Genomic DNA, 18,446 nt, shown 5'->3' on the forward strand with positions numbered 1-18,446 from the left:
AAGATATGTTGTAAATAGGAGGAGAGGGATAAACTGAGCACCAATGCTTTCTCATAAGCCCAGTTTTCTTAGGTAAATAGGATAAAAATTAAATTACTGGTGACACAGCATATGTAAACTTTGATCATGCAGCTGTTTCAAAGCATAGTCCAAACACAGTGTCTAAATAACAAATGTGGAATTTATGAGATGATGATAGGCAAATTGTAGCAATTAATATTCAAAAGGCTAAGGTCTATTGTTACACTGATTACTTTGAATGTTCATGTGTATGCCAGCGTCTCTTTAATAAGTACAGTTACTTTGTAATACTTGGAGAGAGAGTAGGTTACATTGTTTGCATAATGTTTTTAGAAACACTTTATTCACTTTGTTTTGGTGGCCTTACTATGAAATGGTTTTTATTAATTCCTTTCAGAGACAAAAATGATATGTCATTAACCATTAGAAAGAACAGAGAAGTGGCTTGAAGAATTATCATAATCTGGTGGACAGACAAATCACTCTGTCTAAAATGCTCTCCCAGCCCCTTCTTTGGTAAACATCTTAGACACAAGCCACTGGATTGGATGCATCTTGAGCTCATTCAGCCAGCAACGCAATTTTCCTACTTCGTGGCAGTTATCTCTTGTTGATTCCACTCACCTACCTTTACATGGCTTAAATGTCAGTGCCCTGATGTTCTATTTCAGATAATTTCTACTTCCTTGTCTGGAATAACTTTTTTCTGATAGGGAAGTGCTGCATTATGCAATGGTCTGCACCTGCTACTTTTTTCCCTGTAGATGTAACTTTGTTTGCTTAAGTATCTTATCAGATCCTCATCACCATGGTACCTAGGTTTTCTTCTCTTGCATTAGAAGAGGTTCTTTGTCTCCAAAGTGATGCTAGATTATATTAATGCACCTGCAGCAGAGGATTTAGAAGCAGCATTTGGTCCCCCCAGCAACAGAGACAAAAACAGCAGAAGGCAGATCTGCAGCCTTAGCAACAGAAGTTATCAGAAATTTGGGATTCTCCTTCAGGATGCTGACCTGTAGATTTTGCCTGATGACTATTGTGTCTGAGTTCAGCTGAGATGCAGAAAAATTATGCACATATATTTACTTGGAATAGATTTACTTTAATTAAAAAATACATTTTTCTGCACACTGCAGGCTGGATGGATTTTTCTTAATCATGCAGATAAACCTTACCCAAATGAGTAGTCTTCATGGCATAAAATGGATTACTCAGTTGAATGATGTTGACTTGTGTGAGTAGTCCTCTCTCTTAAAGGACTGCATGACGGAATCCATTCAAATCAAAGTGTTTCCCTATGATGGATGTATGTTCAAATATTTTCATTTAGGCAGAATATCCATGCAGAATAATAATGCTACCTCACTAACACATGTTCCTCTGCTTGAAGAGAAAATCATAAGATCTCATTCTGTAATGTTAATGATATGTGCAAAAATACTTTATGGTTGTATAATTACAGAACCATAGGATGATGCCCTATTTTGTAACTTTAGCGCGATTGTTCTTCTAAGAACTTAGCTATGCATTTCTAGCTCAAGCCTATTTTTCTATTGTATTTTTCATACATGATTTTTTTTTGTATTTGTTATAAAATTCAAGGGTATGTACGTTAGAGAAAATACACTGGTTTATAATTTCATAATTGACTTGTAAAAAATGCAAAATAACTAGTGTTTTCTTTCTAGCATTCAAGAACCTGTTTTGTTCTGTTTCTGTTCTGATTGCCTCTAACAGCAGTGAAGCCCTTTATAAAGAACTTCTGAGATCTGCAAAGGAAAATCACTATATAAGAACCGGGTAGTGTAATTGCTATTATGATGAGGTAGGAATTGTAGGACAAGATCAATAAGAAGTAGGACAAGTTCAGCCCCATGGTGGACATGGGGGCAAAAAAGTTCCAAGTTGGGTCATACAATGGTAGGACTTGAGACCATGCTAGGACATTTTTCTCTGCACCTTTGCCTCAGGATCCTCTAAATAGAGTTGCCCGTTACAATTTCTTCAGAGGAAAGCCTTCTTAAGAGGTTCTTGCCTTCCTCTTCATTTCTATGTTGCAGTGGAAAGGTACAGTCCTACAGGTGGTTAAGCTTGCAATAGCTGAAGAACTAAACTACAATAAGAGGGAAAGAATCAGTAGATGAAGAGAGGAGTAGACAGGAACCTCCTCGATTGCCTTTGCTACTACAGCAAATAGCTGTGGGTGTGTACAGCCAAAATTATAGCTTCTTAGATAGTCGCTGATCTGTATGGAGAAACAGAACCTGCTGTTCCTTGCAGTTCCTTCCTTAACTCAAGAGCCAAAAGCTTATGTTGTGAATATAAGGATTTCAGCTCTGCAAATGATTACATGGATGTAAAGATAATACCAGATGAGGAGACTTCCCATTTTTTATTTGCTTTTAGAAATCTGTACAATCCCACTGTGTAAAAATCCATTAAGAATATTAGCAGGGCATGTTCAAATTCTCAAAAGCAAGGTATTAATTCAGCCCAACTGTAAAAATGCATTACAAAACAGTCTTTAATTATACACACTTGTCCTACTATAGCCAGAGTACATTAAAATAGTAAAAATGGGTACAATTAATTTCTGGTGCAATTCCACCACTTCTAGAAGGGAAATGAATCTCAGTTATCATGTTCTGTGAGTAGTGAAACTCTTGGAACGTTCAAGACAGAAGAGTAAGCAGATTAATGCTGTGACAAAAATGACTATCCAGTAACTTCTCTAAGACAACAGATACTGGTAACATCCAAACGTAAATCTGTGAGAACTTCAAGCTGCATTTTGCTGCTATAAAAGCAAAGACTGCTGATACAGGGGGTGCCACCTGCGCCACATGTGGCCAAAGACAAAACAGAAATATAAGAGATTTTTCCTAGCAATTCAGTTCACAAAATGCAAAAGTTTCTATTGTTAAGAAATGACATGTGCTATGGCTTCATGGGTCTTATTCTACCCGCATTCACCATCTGTGATATGGATTATCAAAACTAAGATTTTGGACTTTGGCCCAGGCAAACTCTGGTCAGAAATGATGTCCAGTAATCCTGCATTGCCATTTGCAATCCCTGCATTGCTTGGATAACCATTCCAGGGCAGCATTCAAAGCCTTATCTAGCATGATGCATATTGGGGCATATCCTTATTGTAGCATTTCTCTGGGGACTGTGACTAAACCAGTACTAATATATACATTGCAGTATTGATATCTGATTACACAGTTAACCATTCTTCATACCTCATAGGAGTACATCATAGCATTTATCAATGACATAATTGCCCATTTGTCTTAATAAAGTGTGAAATGTTGATAACCAGTACATAACTGGTGTTGCAGTAGGAGGCCTCAAGGGGTAATAGCCAGCTGTTAAATACAACACCTAGAAATCACTGTGTGCCTTTATTATAGTTTCATCTGCCTTGAAGAGGTAGTTGAGTTACAAATACTTTGTAAAAGATACTTACAGCAAATATTTAGAAGACCTAGATGGAGAAAAACAGTCAGGGAGAGCTGAAACAACAGTTCAGAGGGTTAGTTTCATGTGGCAATGTAGCAGACAACTGATTGAAGCCTCTGAGAATGGACTAGGCTATAAAAGAGGAATACCGAGGACACAGAGAGGGAGGAGTAGTTCAGCTTAATGAAAGCTAGTCAAAGGAAACTGGAGGATTTAAAAATGACCACCTGCAGTACTTCTACATCAACAACTTCTGTGAGTTCTCTGAATACCCAGAAATTTGAAACTAGCTTCACCCCTCAGGGTCTGCCTCGTTTTATGTGTATTAGTTCATGTTCAATCCACCCCTGTATACACACTTGCTTAAGTGGGTTTAAAAACACATTTTTTATAAACTTTGTGTATATTCAGGGCCTTCCATAAGGTAAGAAGATTACTTTGGCAGGGAACATGTTCTCTGGGTCTGTAATCATATATACAGCTGGGATACATGGATGTAAAATTTTGTCATGATAACTGGTAGAAGTAGTGTATATACAGTGCATCAGTTCTGTTGGAGAGTATGAACTCTGTCTAGATTTCTAGCATTTTATTTATACATTACATCAGTAAAAATTACTATGTTAGGTGAAAAATGTAACCCAACATGCATGCACTACAGACAAAGATTCCCCATAAGGAGAATGAATGAGTTTCTAGACCAATGTGATGAAATGCATCCCTTATCATATACTTAGCAAATTCCACTGAATCTGGAAGCACCAAAAACCCAACTTCTTCACAATTCAAAACTCAGTTTATAGTCATGTTTTTGGGGATGAAAAATATTCTTTTGGATGGTGTGTTGATATGCCAGCATCTGCAATTTTGTGGAAAAGCAGTAGTTTCTAGACAAGAATGGGAAGCCAAGAGGGTAATATTCATTTAGTCCTTCATTTATTGATCAGTCTTTTGACTCTACCAAAGCACAATAGATGAAAATAAGACTAAATTTACAGGTTAATTCCTTGGAAATGGGCACATCAAGACTATAGATTTCAAGTAGCAGACATTCTACACCGGTTGAACATCTGCAGCAAACACCTTGAGTCAAATTTGAATTGTTTATAGCTGAATTTCTCACAAAGCTCTGAGCTACCTTGGGCCTGGCTCCACATGTGCATTAAGAAGCTCCTTGGTAGTCCTCCAGAACTGAAAACTCAATACAAAGACCTATATGGCTCTGTGAAAACCAACCCAAGACAGGGCTATTGCCAAGTCTGAACTAATAAGGTCTGCAGTTGCCATTCAAAGCTTCTCAAGTGACTGCACACTGTTTTCCAGTATGTTTCATAATGTGTATATTATTTAGTGTGCTTTTTTCTATTATTGGGGTTATTTCAGCGTGATACTTGCTTGTATTTTCATTTCCAAGAATTTTAATGAAGAAGTTCAGGTTCAAGTTTGGAATTTCTATTGCTGTAAATGATACAGGCTGAATCTCAGTGCCATTTTTTAAGAATCTGTTTCAAAAGGCCATTTGAACAGTTCAAGTTTTAAAGAAAGGCTCTTGACCTTCTGGTGAACTCCAGAGCAAGACAAAAGTTCAAATGTTAATTGCTATTTCTTCAGCATGTAGAGCCCTACAATGTGTTAGTGTGCCAAATTTCAGCCTTCTAGTTTAAAGGGAATATGCCAATTAATTATATTTCAATAAAAGAAGAAACCATATTGTATAGCAGTCACTACAGTTCTCAGCAGTCCTCCCTGCCCAGTTCCCAGGGAGCTGAAAGGAACTTCAGTAATTCAGGTGCAGTGCCAGGCCTGAGATGTTTCTGGGCACCATGGATTATCTAGCTATAGAAAATCAGGAGTTGATTGTGGGTATATTGGACTCTGAAACTCTGTTGTATAATTATATTAAAATCAGTGTATTGCAGTAGTACTTACTTTAATTTTGAATAAAAACTTTTGTTTCACAATGTTTGAAGCAAATTAAAAATGTATCAACACATCCTGTGTTGCAGCCCCTAGAGTTTTTTTTAGGCAACTAAAAATATTTTAGTATCTATTAGTGTTTCACAAAACACGGCTGAAAGACATGGGGCTGTCCTAACAGAACTAAGAAGAACCTATAAATGTCAAGCACCTATAATTACAGGATAAGATACAAACAAGTTCTTCAGCTGTGTTTGTAGTAAAAGCAACTATCTTTTTGTAGTCTTATATACACCATACATTCAGTATTCATATTTAAAAGAAATAATTTATTATTAGTTTCTTAGATTCTTCTTCAATACCTTGTATTTGAACACATGGATAAAAGATGAATGGAGTCAGTTCTACGATTCAGTATATGTAAAAGAGAACTGGATTGATCCACTGCTAAGGTAAGCGGTACGTAAGTAGCCTGTTGCCACCTCAAAGTTCAAAAGCTGGGGAAACCTTCCCCTGAAAGTTCAATTTGCTGTTCAAGTGTTTCTCCTATTGAAGTCATTTGGAATCCTTCTTGTCTTCGTGAGACTATAGTAATCCCTTTTACTTACCCAGAGGCAAGGTTCTCTGGTGGAAAAGTCCTTTCACAGCTGTTTTACATTTGTTTCTCAGTGCCCCTGAATAGATCAAACATCATACTCTGGAAAAAAAAAATAAAAATAAAAGATTCAAATTTTCTTATAGAGTTAGATTGGTGCCTCATAAGTCAATTCAACATCTGTATGACATTAAGCATATGAAAAAAGATGTTTGACTTACCTGAGTTTGGCTTTATGCACAGATTTGTTATGTCAATGGTCACTAAATCCCTTCTGAGCAAATTAGATAAGCAGGTAAACAAGTCTTTTAAAATTATTATTTATTTTGCAGCATCATTTAACAGTTTCAATGCTCTGAGGTGCCAGGTGTGTCCACACCTTTGTTAGGTGGTGATACAGTAGCATGACAACCCTTGCCAAACTGGAACATTTTAATGTGGAGAAACAGTATCTCTGCAGCCTATTGTGTCACTTTTTCACTCTCGTTTTCCCCCAGGACAGATAACATTGATACACCTATGTGGCTGCAATCACACATTCTCCTCACGGCAGGATAGATTAATCCAGCTGACAGCAAAAACTGTTAGACAAAAATATGTTACAAACAATGTCAGCAAACAAAGTTTGCGTCTAGTTCTAACTGTCATATCAAAGTCAGTAGAATTAATTATTTTATTCTATGTAGATTATGCCAAATTGGCAAATGTATTGTATAGATTTGGCTTACAATACTCCAAATTCCGCTGAGTTCCACAGGAACTGCAGGGATATATTTGAAGTCAGAATTTGTCTCCATATATTCCACTGTAGTAATTCTAATGTATGCTTACAATAGTATAAAGATACAGATAGCGATGAATAGATGGAGATACACACATGTATCCACACACCTTTTTATATGTACATATGGAGGCAGGCAGATGATTAATCTATTGCTTGTTTCATTAACACTAAGCTTATTGGAGCTGTCCTTCACAGTCAATTACATTCAATGTAACAAACACGTGTTTTGCCTAGAAGCAGTAAAAGTTATACAAGAACATTCAAGACCATATTTCGTTACTGGTTTTGAAACTTCACTCAAGGGCTGAGGATGCATTGATCAGTTTAATCAGTTCAGTAGCTTAAATTCTTTTAAATATGTCTTTATATTCCTCTTCCTAATGTCAATGAGGTTAATGTAACTAGTCCTATTTATTTTAATGGAGCTGCATTACTTACAGAAGTTACTTGCAAGCCTCATCCCATAATGACAGTACTAGCTAAGGTAACAGTCACATAAGCGAGTAGCTGTAAATTTGCATTGTCAGCTGCTTTTTAAGTTCTGGGAAAGCTCCATTGCATGTGTAATACTTAAGGATAAAACACAAATAGAGGAGGAATAACTGACGTGCAGCTGTCACCATAATTAGCCCTGTGGTAACTTGTTTGGGTCTTACCTTGAATTCTGCACCTTCCTGTCATTCATTGGAAGAAGTCTGAACCTTCCTACAAGCCAAAATTCAAACACAGAGAAATCAAAATGATCTTGATTGCCCCACAGGGTTCATTGAAGGTTCATTTGCTGATTCACCAAACTCCTTACATCTTTCTATTTTTTTATTAGAACTGCCTGTGCTATGAGATTGATTTATGTGTGCTCTGTTAGTTGGTAAAAGTGGCAATACTCAGACCACTGTTTGTTCGTAGTCTATTCGTCTTAAGTGTGTTAAGTGTGTACTTAGCTTATGACAGCTGCTTTTCTGAGTCATAGTGTGATCCTGCTGTGAAACAAACTGGACACAGAGTTGCTTATTCAGTAAAAATAGTGTCTATTTCACCACTAGTAGTCTGAATGGACTAGCTTCTATCAAGGGGTGAAGTAACCCAGCCCAACTAAATCATGAGTACAATTTTATTAAAATTGAATTGCTGAAAACGTTACAGAATTTGCACCAATGACAACCTCATGTACTGTGTGTAAGTCTGTAAGAAAGAAAAAAATGAAATAAAATTGGAAAATCTGTTTTTATTTGAAGATGGCAGCCCAGAGTACAACAACTGATTGAACAGCTCACAGATAAATTAAGTAATCGTACTACCACTATCAAGACTTCAACGGTCACTCAGCCAGAGGAATTTAATTTGACTGTACCCAAACCACGTGCCATTCCTATACCTCTGCCAATACCAGTACTGGAAAAAAGGCAACCTGTGAGTTTTTTTATGCTTTGAGAGATACTAAGTTTTACGTATGCTTGTGCAAAAAATCATGATAGGGAAATCTCTTTCAAAATGATTGAAGAAAGCCTACAGCCTTTGACAGATCAACAAAGATTTTTGTAATATTCTGTGTTATTGAAGGACAGATTTCTAAAAAAAACACAAACTAATTATTTTCATTTCAGTGAATGTTGTGTAAATAAATTGTAAGCTAAACAAAGAAAAGGGAAAAGGTTGGTTCCTGTAGTTGTTTTGTGGCTTTTGGTGATAGAACTATAAAATGGGTACAAATTGATGACAACTTTGATACAAGTGTTTCTGGGTTTGCAAGGCATTTGCTTTGGACAATGCACTGAAGCAGGTGAGAAAAGAACGTTCAAATGAAATTTTTTTACAAACTTTTATAAACTTAGATTTTTTGTAGATGAACTCATTAAAATTAATGGCAAAGAAATTTCACTGGAGATGTGATGGACTCTAGGTTTGCAGCTCCTCCTTGAGGGTGTAATTTTATTCCTTTCTATTTGTATCAATGGTGAATCTCTAAAATTAAGGTTTTTCAGTTTAAATTTATCGCTTACGTATAAATGAGACTAGATTTATCTTTGAAATGCTACACTTCTATTTTACTCATTGCCTAAGATTGTGATTCAGTCACACTGGTACAAACTGGAGACACATGATTGGTTTTAAGTTAGCTCAGTGGGGTAAGGCAAACAGGATTTGGGATCAAGCTGCTATGACTAACTTAATAAAGACTCAAAAATTATCTATATTTAAATGCAGTGGGAAGTGAGCTTGGAAGTCATAGTTTTGGGCATTATCTGCCACCTTGTATTAGCACTTCAGGTTTTAAATAATACATGTGTTGAATGCTCTTAGAAACCATTTACATCTTAGGATGGCAGAGCAATTTAATGGTAGTGTGTTATACAGTTAATGGGATTTTACATTGAAACAGCTTAATACAAGGCTCTGAAAAACTGCATTTAATAACTACTTGATCAGTATAGGAATGAGTCATATTGCTGTCATTTTAGTACCTTTGTGCTCTGCAGCCCCTCTTAGAATAAATTTGCTTTAATGCGGATGCATTTACTGAAGTTCATTTGTGTTGTTAGGATTATACTAAATTTGGTTTACATTCTGGCCAAGTCTGCAAATTTAAAAGCTTGTGTGAATCTAAAACCATTAGCGTAGTAGTGACATATGTTGTGCTCGTTTCTGTACCTATCTCAGCAAATTAAGCTTCACTTTAATTTGCCATATTGTTGCCAGTATCACCATTTTAGATCCTGAAATGAACAGAGACTGAAAAGACAGCCCAGATGGCAAGAAAGAGTTAGTAAAGTGAAAGCAGGCCACAGTTTTGGCTACTGTAAGGTGAAGAGTTGTATATAATTGAGAGGAATGCACGGAAATAAAGCTCTTCCAGATTGTATCCTATAATCTGCTGCAAAAATGTTCTTGTCCATTTTCTCACAAAGTTGCTCGTTTTATGAGGTATCCTTTTTTTCTCATGGTTCTCATGCATCTGTCAAAGAACCTGTCATGTAGCATATTACCAGGGACTATTGTGGTAACAATAACTACAGGCATATTACTGCTTGACTTCGAAACAACTGTATGAATTCATCTGAAGGCGTCTGGATTTTGAGCAATGACTACTGATAAGTTATCACATCCCTTTCATGAAATTAGTTCATTCTGATTATAGGTTTATTATTTTAGGTATTTATTTCTGCTCAGTTGCATTATATTCTATAGTAGAGATAAAATGCAAAGTGAGATGAGATGCATCACATACATTAAGTTCAGGAGCTGGGATTGTACTGCTGTCCTGTACACTGAATACATGCTTCCTTCACAGGAGAGGACTGGAAATGTGTCTTATTGCAGAAGGCAGGGTAGTTGTCTTACTCAGTGATCTATACTGACCTTGGAAAGTTTCATTGGAGCAATGTAGGCCTAGAAGGTTAGGATAACCATTCATCATTATAAACATTCATCAAAAATGGGGGACACTAAGTGAAAAGGAAAAACACTTTAAATTTGAAATTTAATAAGGAAACATTTCACTCTAAATATTTGGTCTAAAGATTATAAATTCTTCTCTCCACTGTCCTTTGCACACAAGCACACGGATGCACACACAAGCATGCACATATGCACACACACATTCATAAATACAGTTCTACAAAGAAAAATGAGGGCTTTAGCTTAAAGTTTGCAAAGGAAACAAATGGAGACAGGTGCTTAAACCTGATAACAAGCAAAATTATTTGGACACATTTAACTTCCTTGGATATCTTCACCTTGAGTTACAAATAAAATCCATTCTTTTAGTATCACCACTGTACTAGAATAATAAGATTGTGCAATTATTTTATTTTTAGATTTTCTGTAAACCAATAATGTAGTTAAAAAAAATAAAAAGTCCCCACTGAAATGTTATTGTAACACCATTCAGCCAAATTTAGTGTATTTTTAAGGTATTTTCTTTATTATTTCAGCAGTGCTTTATGAGTGGAGCTTGCTTCGTTGTTTAAAATAATGAAATGGGTGAATTCATTTGGCCAGTACAGAGGATTTTGTTCACAAATATATAGACCCAACAATATATTTATCTTTATGATCTTGTGAGGTATGAAAGTAGAAGCTCTTAATACAATAGCATTGCATTAGCTTGCCCTTGTCCATCCTATGACAGTAACTTTGAAAAAATAGAAGAGTGATGACTACCAAAGTTTAAAGTGATCATTCATGTTGTACCTACTCCCTAAATAAACCTCTGGTAAAAGGATACCCAGAAAGCTGGAGAGGAAAAGCAAGGTTGGTGTCTCTTACTCCCAGACCCCTTTTTTTTTTCCACATTAGGATTAAGTAGGTACAGTTTGGCCTTTTTGATCTCTCTGCTGCTGGAATTTACATTTACTTATAGTGACTTATTCATCCCCTTCTGGCAACTGGGTAATTGCTGTATTGTCTATCTGTCTGTCTGATTGGTACTCATCACCATGGCATCTGAGGGCTAAATTACAAGGCTAAGATCATTTTTGAAACATAGCTGATTGAAAAGTCTCCTTCTTAAATTACTTGGAATAAGCATAGCAGTTTCTGAGGAGAGATTTTCAGCTTACACTGGCAGATGAGTACAGTTTTGCAGGTAAAGCACATGACTAGGAAGACGAGTGAAAGAAACTGATACTCACTGCCTGTGCAACCCTTTCATGGGCTTTAATTTCTACATCCATAAAAGCATAATAAAAATTCTTAGATACTGCTGGGAAATACTTTCAGTTCTACTTCACTTAAAGAGCTCACAAAAATACTTGAGCAGTCTCACCAGTGCATTTAATTGCTAGCTTCTTCTGTTTGTGCGTTTGTTTTGCCTGTAGATAATGATGTCAAATAGCAAAGGCACTGGAAAGTACCTCAGATTCATGAGTTTTTCAAAGCATAGCTCTTTATATAGTCCAATAAAGCTACATGGAATCCCCATGTTCCCTAAACTGACCTCCAGTACAATACAGATTATAGATTTTTCTCAATAACTCTTGAATTAATTCTGTAACTTCTAATTGAGCTAGAACATTTTTAGCAAGATAAATATTGAAGCAGATGTCCAGTAAACTGGCAGACAGTCTCACCCACATAGGAAGGAGACATCCAGTCTTTTTCCAGAGTTTGCTTCTGGGCAAAATTTATTGCTCAAGCAAATACCAAAATCCCCCAGAAGTTTCAGCCTAATTCAAAACCATACAGTCCCTAGTCTCCTGTTGATCCATATGACAGCCAGATGATAAGTCTTTCCTGGTCATTTTATCAGTAGCACTTTCTGACATGTGAATGCTTTCCCAAATCTTTGACTGATGCTAGGAGGGCACTCTCAGTCCTCTTCCTCCAAACATTTAATCTACATCTCCACTGGTATTCCCTTACAAGGATATTAGGGCAGCCATGGCAGACCAGAGCAGAGACTCATTTTGCCCAGTGTATTTTCTCCCGCAGTGGACAAACACAGATGTCTAGGAAGACTACAGAGACAGGACAAGCATAGCTGCTGCTTTCGCCAACTGCCATCTCAGTCTGCCACCACTTCAGCTCAATGAAGTTCCTGGGTATTTGATAGACTTCAAAGGATTTATCTTCCCAAGGATTCTTTAGAGTCTCTGTAACTTGTTACTACTACCACACACTGTGCCAGAGAGCTCCACAGCTTAACCACACTGACTGGCTGACATGCCGTGAAGCTGAAGTTTATGAGATACCAAACAGAATTTTTCCCCTTCTGGCAACTTCTTTTCCCCTTGATAGGGCCTATAGAATTTATTATTTCTTTAGCCTTTCTTGTACTAGTTTCAGATTTTTCTTTCTTTCTGGTCTTTTGTCTGGGGGTTAAATTACATTGGACAGGACTGAAAAGCCTGAGTAGTCCCAGCTAATTGGAATCTGTCCACGTCTTCTACACTGGCACTAATAGAAAAGAATCAATATTTTAAAAATAACTGCAGCTGTTCTACAGTCAAAGTGAATGTGTTTTTTTCCTGCAAGAATGTGTTGCTTCAAATGTTTTATACCCCATATTGTGGAGATTATTGCCTTTTAATATAGGTTCCTCCAAGCACCTACAAACCTCCAAAGGAAAAAAAGCAACTAGAGGAAATCAAAAGAAAAAATTGGAGAAAAGCAGAAGTAAGTGCATTATGTTCTTGTTCTAGTCTTTCCTTCTGAACTGTTTCTCCTGTAATTTTCCATTTTCACAAGTCTTAGAACTTTATCTGAAACATATTTGCTTTGGCACCTAATACCTCCTGGCTCTTTCTCTACAGTCATGAAGTTTGTGTCCTCTATTCTGTTCTGTCACCCTTTTTTCATCTTCCTTATTTTATTATTAATTGTCTGACACAAGGTCCACCTTTTATTCACTATAAAAGCACTATGTAAGGAATTATGCAAGTAGCCATGTCAGGTAGCAGAAACACAATTACTTTCTTCTCTTCACAAGCTTGAAATAGTTTGGTGGCTCTTTTACTCCCACAGGACATGTGGGTATTTAGGTATTCACTTAATAATTAAGGCTTCAAAATACAAAATATGTTCAATATTTTTGTTTGTTTTCTATAGTAACCAATAAATAACCACATGTTATCACCCACTGTTTTAAAATATCAGCAGATTCTGACTTCTTTTTTGTGCAGACTCCATATTCTTTCCTTCAGCAGGCTGAGAGAGTGGGAAGTGATCATGATTTGTAAAGAAGCAGAGTACATGGTCTGTGTGTTAAGAGAGCAGGAGAAGGGAGGGCCTGGAGAAACAAAGAAACAGATCTAGTTATTTGATACAAACTTTGATATGAATCCTGTTCAGTGAGTTAGCTCCTATCATAGTTAAAGCAGATTGTTGTTGTCTTCACCTTGGAAGGGAATTAATTAAATGTCAGCTTCCACTTTCTTTCTTCCTCCCCACACTGCAATCACCATACCAAATTGAGTAACAGTATAAGCTCGATAAAAGGCATGCTATTTGACTCTTCTTTATCTGTACTCTCCCACCCCCATTCTGAAAATGCCTTACTCTAGCTTTCACTAGCCAGTACAAGTCCATTTATCACTGTTCTGGGCTCTCCTTGTGTCCTTGTGAAAGGGGCATTGGATTCTGTTCCTCAACTATAGTAAATGCTTTAATGTGTGATAGATTCTAGAGGGATAAACTTTTCATTCCTTTTGCTGGCCCATCACGTTACCTATGTTTGGTATTTCATTATAAAACAATACATTGTTTTTTATCATTTTATTATTTCCATATTGTGGAGAAAGCACACGCCTATTTGTGTGTGTGCGTACAAACTTCCTAGAAAAACTGAGCAGGAAAAGCAAGATATCACAGTGCCTATATTGTCAAAAATCTATGACAACTATAAAATCACTTAACTACCAGCCACATTCTTCAGTGAAGAAAATACATGAATACAAAGAACAACAGAAAACTACCACAGAAATTATAGCTGCAATAACAGCAGTTTTTGTCGCCTCTGGAATGTTATAAAAGGCATCCAAAGCATTCGCAAAGGTCAGTTCCCTAGACTGTTTGCTAAACAAGCTGAAATGTTGGGTCCTAAAAGAAATATGTATTAAAAATTACATTTGTTTGATAGCATTTTTGCAGAAGCTATAGCTGTCATTATTAACTACCATGTCTGAGCATCTGTAAGAATGAGTGAGAACACTGGAAGCCAAACTCCAGACAGTTATAGAAGCACTGATGTTATGGGCAGCTGCTGTCCAGAATGCCGTTAGAAAATCTAGTCTGTGTTTCACAGCTTTGATTAAAGATTACTCTTTACAACCAAAAGAAATATCCAAAAACTAGAAGCGTGGCTGCCTGTATTTCCCCCTTTAAAATGACAGGTGAAATTGCTGTTAGGTGTGTGCCTATTGGAGCAACCCTTGGTGCTCAGATCCCCTGATCATAATCTTCTAGTTTAACTCAAAACCAAAGCCATTGTTTGTTAGCTATGTGGAAACTGTTACTACCTGTGGTACCGACGTGCCATAGATAATTACAAGGCTCTTAATTTGAATTCTGAATAAGCAACATCTTTCCTATGGGCAACCTATCAGAGGCCTGATGGCCTGTGCAAAGGATACAACCAGGCAGAACTATGTAGAAAATCAAGACTTGCCTATTTCAAGTCTTTTAATCAGGAATGAAAATTCATATAAATACTAAGTCAAACTTTCATTCATTGGAAAAAAATTAATATACTGGTCTGGGCTGCAAGGCTTTTAGAGACAGAAAATTCTTATTAGAGAATTTAAATGTACCATACTCTTTAAGCTAATTGCTTTAATTTTAGGATCTGCTCCTGAAAGCAAATGCTAGCCAGTTCAGGTGTGCAACCATGAAGTCTGAAAAGGGAGAGGTATGCTACAAAATACTTTTTTACCTAAAAGTCCCCCAGTATGAAGATGAAAAATGACTAGAGTATTTAAAGATATCTCAACGTATTTGAAAATTTTTGTTTATATGGCGTTTGGAATTACGTGCTATCATTTATAGCTGTACCGTCATTTCACATCCATGTTATTATTTTCAGATGTAATATACTAACATTTGCCTCTTCGGATGCATAATGTACAACCCCTTTTTCTTATACTTCTGCTGCTGCTTTATTATTCTCCTAATTTTGAGACAAGCAGTATCCTGTGATACTACACTACTCCAACAAGTCTCCAAACTGGCAATATTTCTCTAAACCCACATATTATTTTTCCATTAACTTTTATGCCACCGAGCAGCCAAGCTGGGGGAATAATGGTCCCATTCATACAGAATTCTTTCTTTGGTTGATTCCCAGTTTACAACTATGTCACCAAACTATGGATGAAATATATTTATTTCAGCACCAAATCCGCATATTCTATTCACTGTGTTCATCCCCATGATACCAAACACTTTCACATCAGTATCTATAGCTAAAACCATAAAATGAAATTAATAACCATCAGTAGAATTCTACCACTATTTAATAATTTAATGAAGTGTGCTTTGACACCCTGTTTTGTCTTCCCAATATCTATTTCAGTTAAGAGCTGAATACATTCATATACATAAGTGATATTTCATAATCAAATGAAACATCACTGTTACTTTACTAGCATTATTTTAGTCAATAAATTTTAGTCAATATTTGGACACACCTTTGTATGGTCGGTCATTTGACATTAAATATTCCCACTAAGTTGGGTGTACATAGCAAGTTTTTGTGGATATAAAAATTCCAAAATATATCCCCTATGATCATATTTGTTACTCTAGATGAATATTCAAGAGTGATTTTTGGTAAATATTTAATATTTTTTGCTGAGTACTTGAAAATCTGTCTCTGAAATCAAATAACATATTTTTGGTTTGAACTGCAGAACACACATGACAGTTCGACAAGTAAACCATCATTCCAGGCTCAAAAGATCCAAAGCAAGGTGAGCAGCCTTTAAGGTACCGTTGTCAGATGTACTTGAAAACTTTGGAATGAAAAACACACATGCAAATTCCGTGGTGATGCAAACTCTACTGGAATCCATATTTTTACACCAAGTTCTGTGGCCAGGAGAATGGGATGGATTGGGTCTATGGCTCATAAATTTTGGCCTATGCACCATTAATGATCCACAAAGAAATGGTCAGGAAGCAAAAAGAGTGTGGCTACTCCAGAGAAATAAGGAGTCAAAGGTAATGAAAGCACAGGCAGTGCCTCACCATCCAGGCCACAGTATCTGAACATGACAAGGTTGGCGGAAGTGATGGGTTCTGCTGACAGCTAGTCATCCTTAGACAAAGCAAGGTAACAAGTCAAGTCTGAGGTCTACCCAGGAAGTCCAGTCAGAATACAAGGCTACAACAGCAACCCAAGTCCATGACAGCAGGAGACAGAACTAGAGAGACAACCAGGAGCAGAATTACTTCCAGCATAACGGGAAAGCACTGAAGCTGGGACCTAGCTTAAGCAGGCCTCGTGGACCAATAAGCAGAGGGTGTGAGTGGAGGCCCTAGGTGAGGCTGGTCAGGGTTCCCTGAGGGCCCTGAAAGGTAAGTTGTGTGTAATTGCACAATGTAACCATATTGCCTTAACAGTGTTTTCAATTCCAAAGGGAGAAGTTTTTATGAAAAATGGTAAGGATTGAGAAGAGTCCGCAGGAAAAAAAAAGAATTGTGAACCCATAGTTTAAGAACTCAGCATAGGGACAGAAGAATCTTGCATCTGTAAATCACAGTTTCAAAATGAGATCCTAAAGAATGCTGAGCAATCATTCCAGCTAATGACTGTCTGATACACAATATACAATCAGCCTGGATGTTTCTCTTGTTTCCTTTAGATACATACTGAGGTCATAAAATCCGCTATACTGATTGCTTCTCTGTTAGGATTTCCAAGGGTCAGAGAATTGTAAACATGGAAAATGGGCTGTTCAGCCTTATCAGTATAACACATGAAAACTCACATTGCTATTTCTGCAATAACTGCAATATTATCTGCAATAACAGATAATCTTCAGTCTTACAGTGTTCAATCTGTCACCTTTCATTTGTTTCATGTTCATATGCAGAATAATTTCTGTGCTTGTACTGTGGCCTCAAATACCTCATAAGCAGGTCTACCTACTCTTAAAACTATGTATTTATATGTAGTTTTTTTCGTACGCACTTTGGAAAGACTGATTCCGTGCTTGGGGAACTGGGCATCTGGCAACTATTTCTAAAGTATATCTGGCATTTTTGACATACTGAAGTTATCTTTAATAACAGTATCACCTACTCAGTCTGCTTGCTTACAATCCAGAAGCATTTAAATTACAGGAAAGTAGTAAGATCCCAGTTCCTTCTGTACTCAAAAGAGGGGGAAAAAAAACCAAAACAGGAAACATTTATATAGTTGACTCTGTAATTATGTGGGATTAGTTCAAGACTATGTATATTCCACTTCCATTTCTGATAATTTAAAATCCTTAAAGCTTAGTGTGGACTAATGAGAGTCAAACCATCTGCTTAAATTGCATAAAGAAAAATACAGATCTGGCATCTTATGGCATTCATCAGGGCCACTTTTAACACCTTCTAGTATCTCCTCTAGGAGCACAATCAGTTTTATCTCATCTAAACACATTTGCCTTAAAGGTTGGTTAGATGATATTGAAGATGCTGCTGTAACTTTCAAGCAGAGATAGGCATATTGTTATTTACTTTTAAAATACTTTTTATACCTGTTGCCTTCCTGCCTGCACAACTCTGTGAGTAGACAAATCCTAAGATCAAGGTTTATCCAAGGTGTATAAGTAAGATTATAATCTGTCCTCAAATTAATGAAATTATATAATGTTTTAAGCAACTAGTATTTTCCTTTCCTCTTTTTTAATATACCCATAGTATTTTAAATAAAATTTTTTCATTTCAGACATATTTATTATGTGTGGCAGCAATTATTTCTTATTGCTGTTACAAAATGGCTATTTGTCCTTTTCACTGGAAGAATGAGACAGTACAAATGCATTATCACTCTGTCTCAGTCTGCCTCTTGCTCATATCAGGCCTTGCTCTTTACATATTTATTGGTTTTGGTGAGCTATTGTGTGTTCATTAGATGGAAATAGTGAATACAATTTTTTTCCACAAGTATTACAGTATTCTGCAATTTCCCCGATTATTTCCATTTTCTCATCTTGAATCATAGAATTATAGAATGGT

The 18,446-nt window shown here is 36.6% G+C and overlaps 1 protein-coding gene across 3 annotated transcripts in view; it reads left to right on the forward strand.

Annotated features, from left to right (window-relative positions):
* CFAP99 (cilia and flagella associated protein 99) overlaps window positions 1-18,446 on the forward strand; it is a 65,656-nt gene that overhangs the window by 19,398 nt on the left and 27,812 nt on the right. For 2 of the 3 annotated variants that reach the window (XM_074589021.1, XM_074589022.1), the window contains exons 5-8: window positions 5,743-5,855; window positions 8,018-8,192; window positions 12,816-12,896; window positions 16,127-16,186. In XM_074589021.1, coding sequence (XP_074445122.1) covers window positions 5,743-5,855; window positions 8,018-8,192; window positions 12,816-12,896; window positions 16,127-16,186 — 429 coding nt within the window. Of the gene's footprint in view, window positions 1-5,742; window positions 5,856-8,017; window positions 8,193-12,815; window positions 12,897-15,060; window positions 15,127-16,126; window positions 16,187-18,446 lie in introns of all 3 variants that reach the window. The other variant, XM_074589020.1, reaches the window with a different exon arrangement.

The sequence above is a fragment of the Larus michahellis genome, chromosome 5, assembly GCF_964199755.1.
Source record: "Larus michahellis chromosome 5, bLarMic1.1, whole genome shotgun sequence".
In the NCBI taxonomy this organism is placed as follows: Eukaryota; Metazoa; Chordata; class Aves; order Charadriiformes; family Laridae; genus Larus; species Larus michahellis.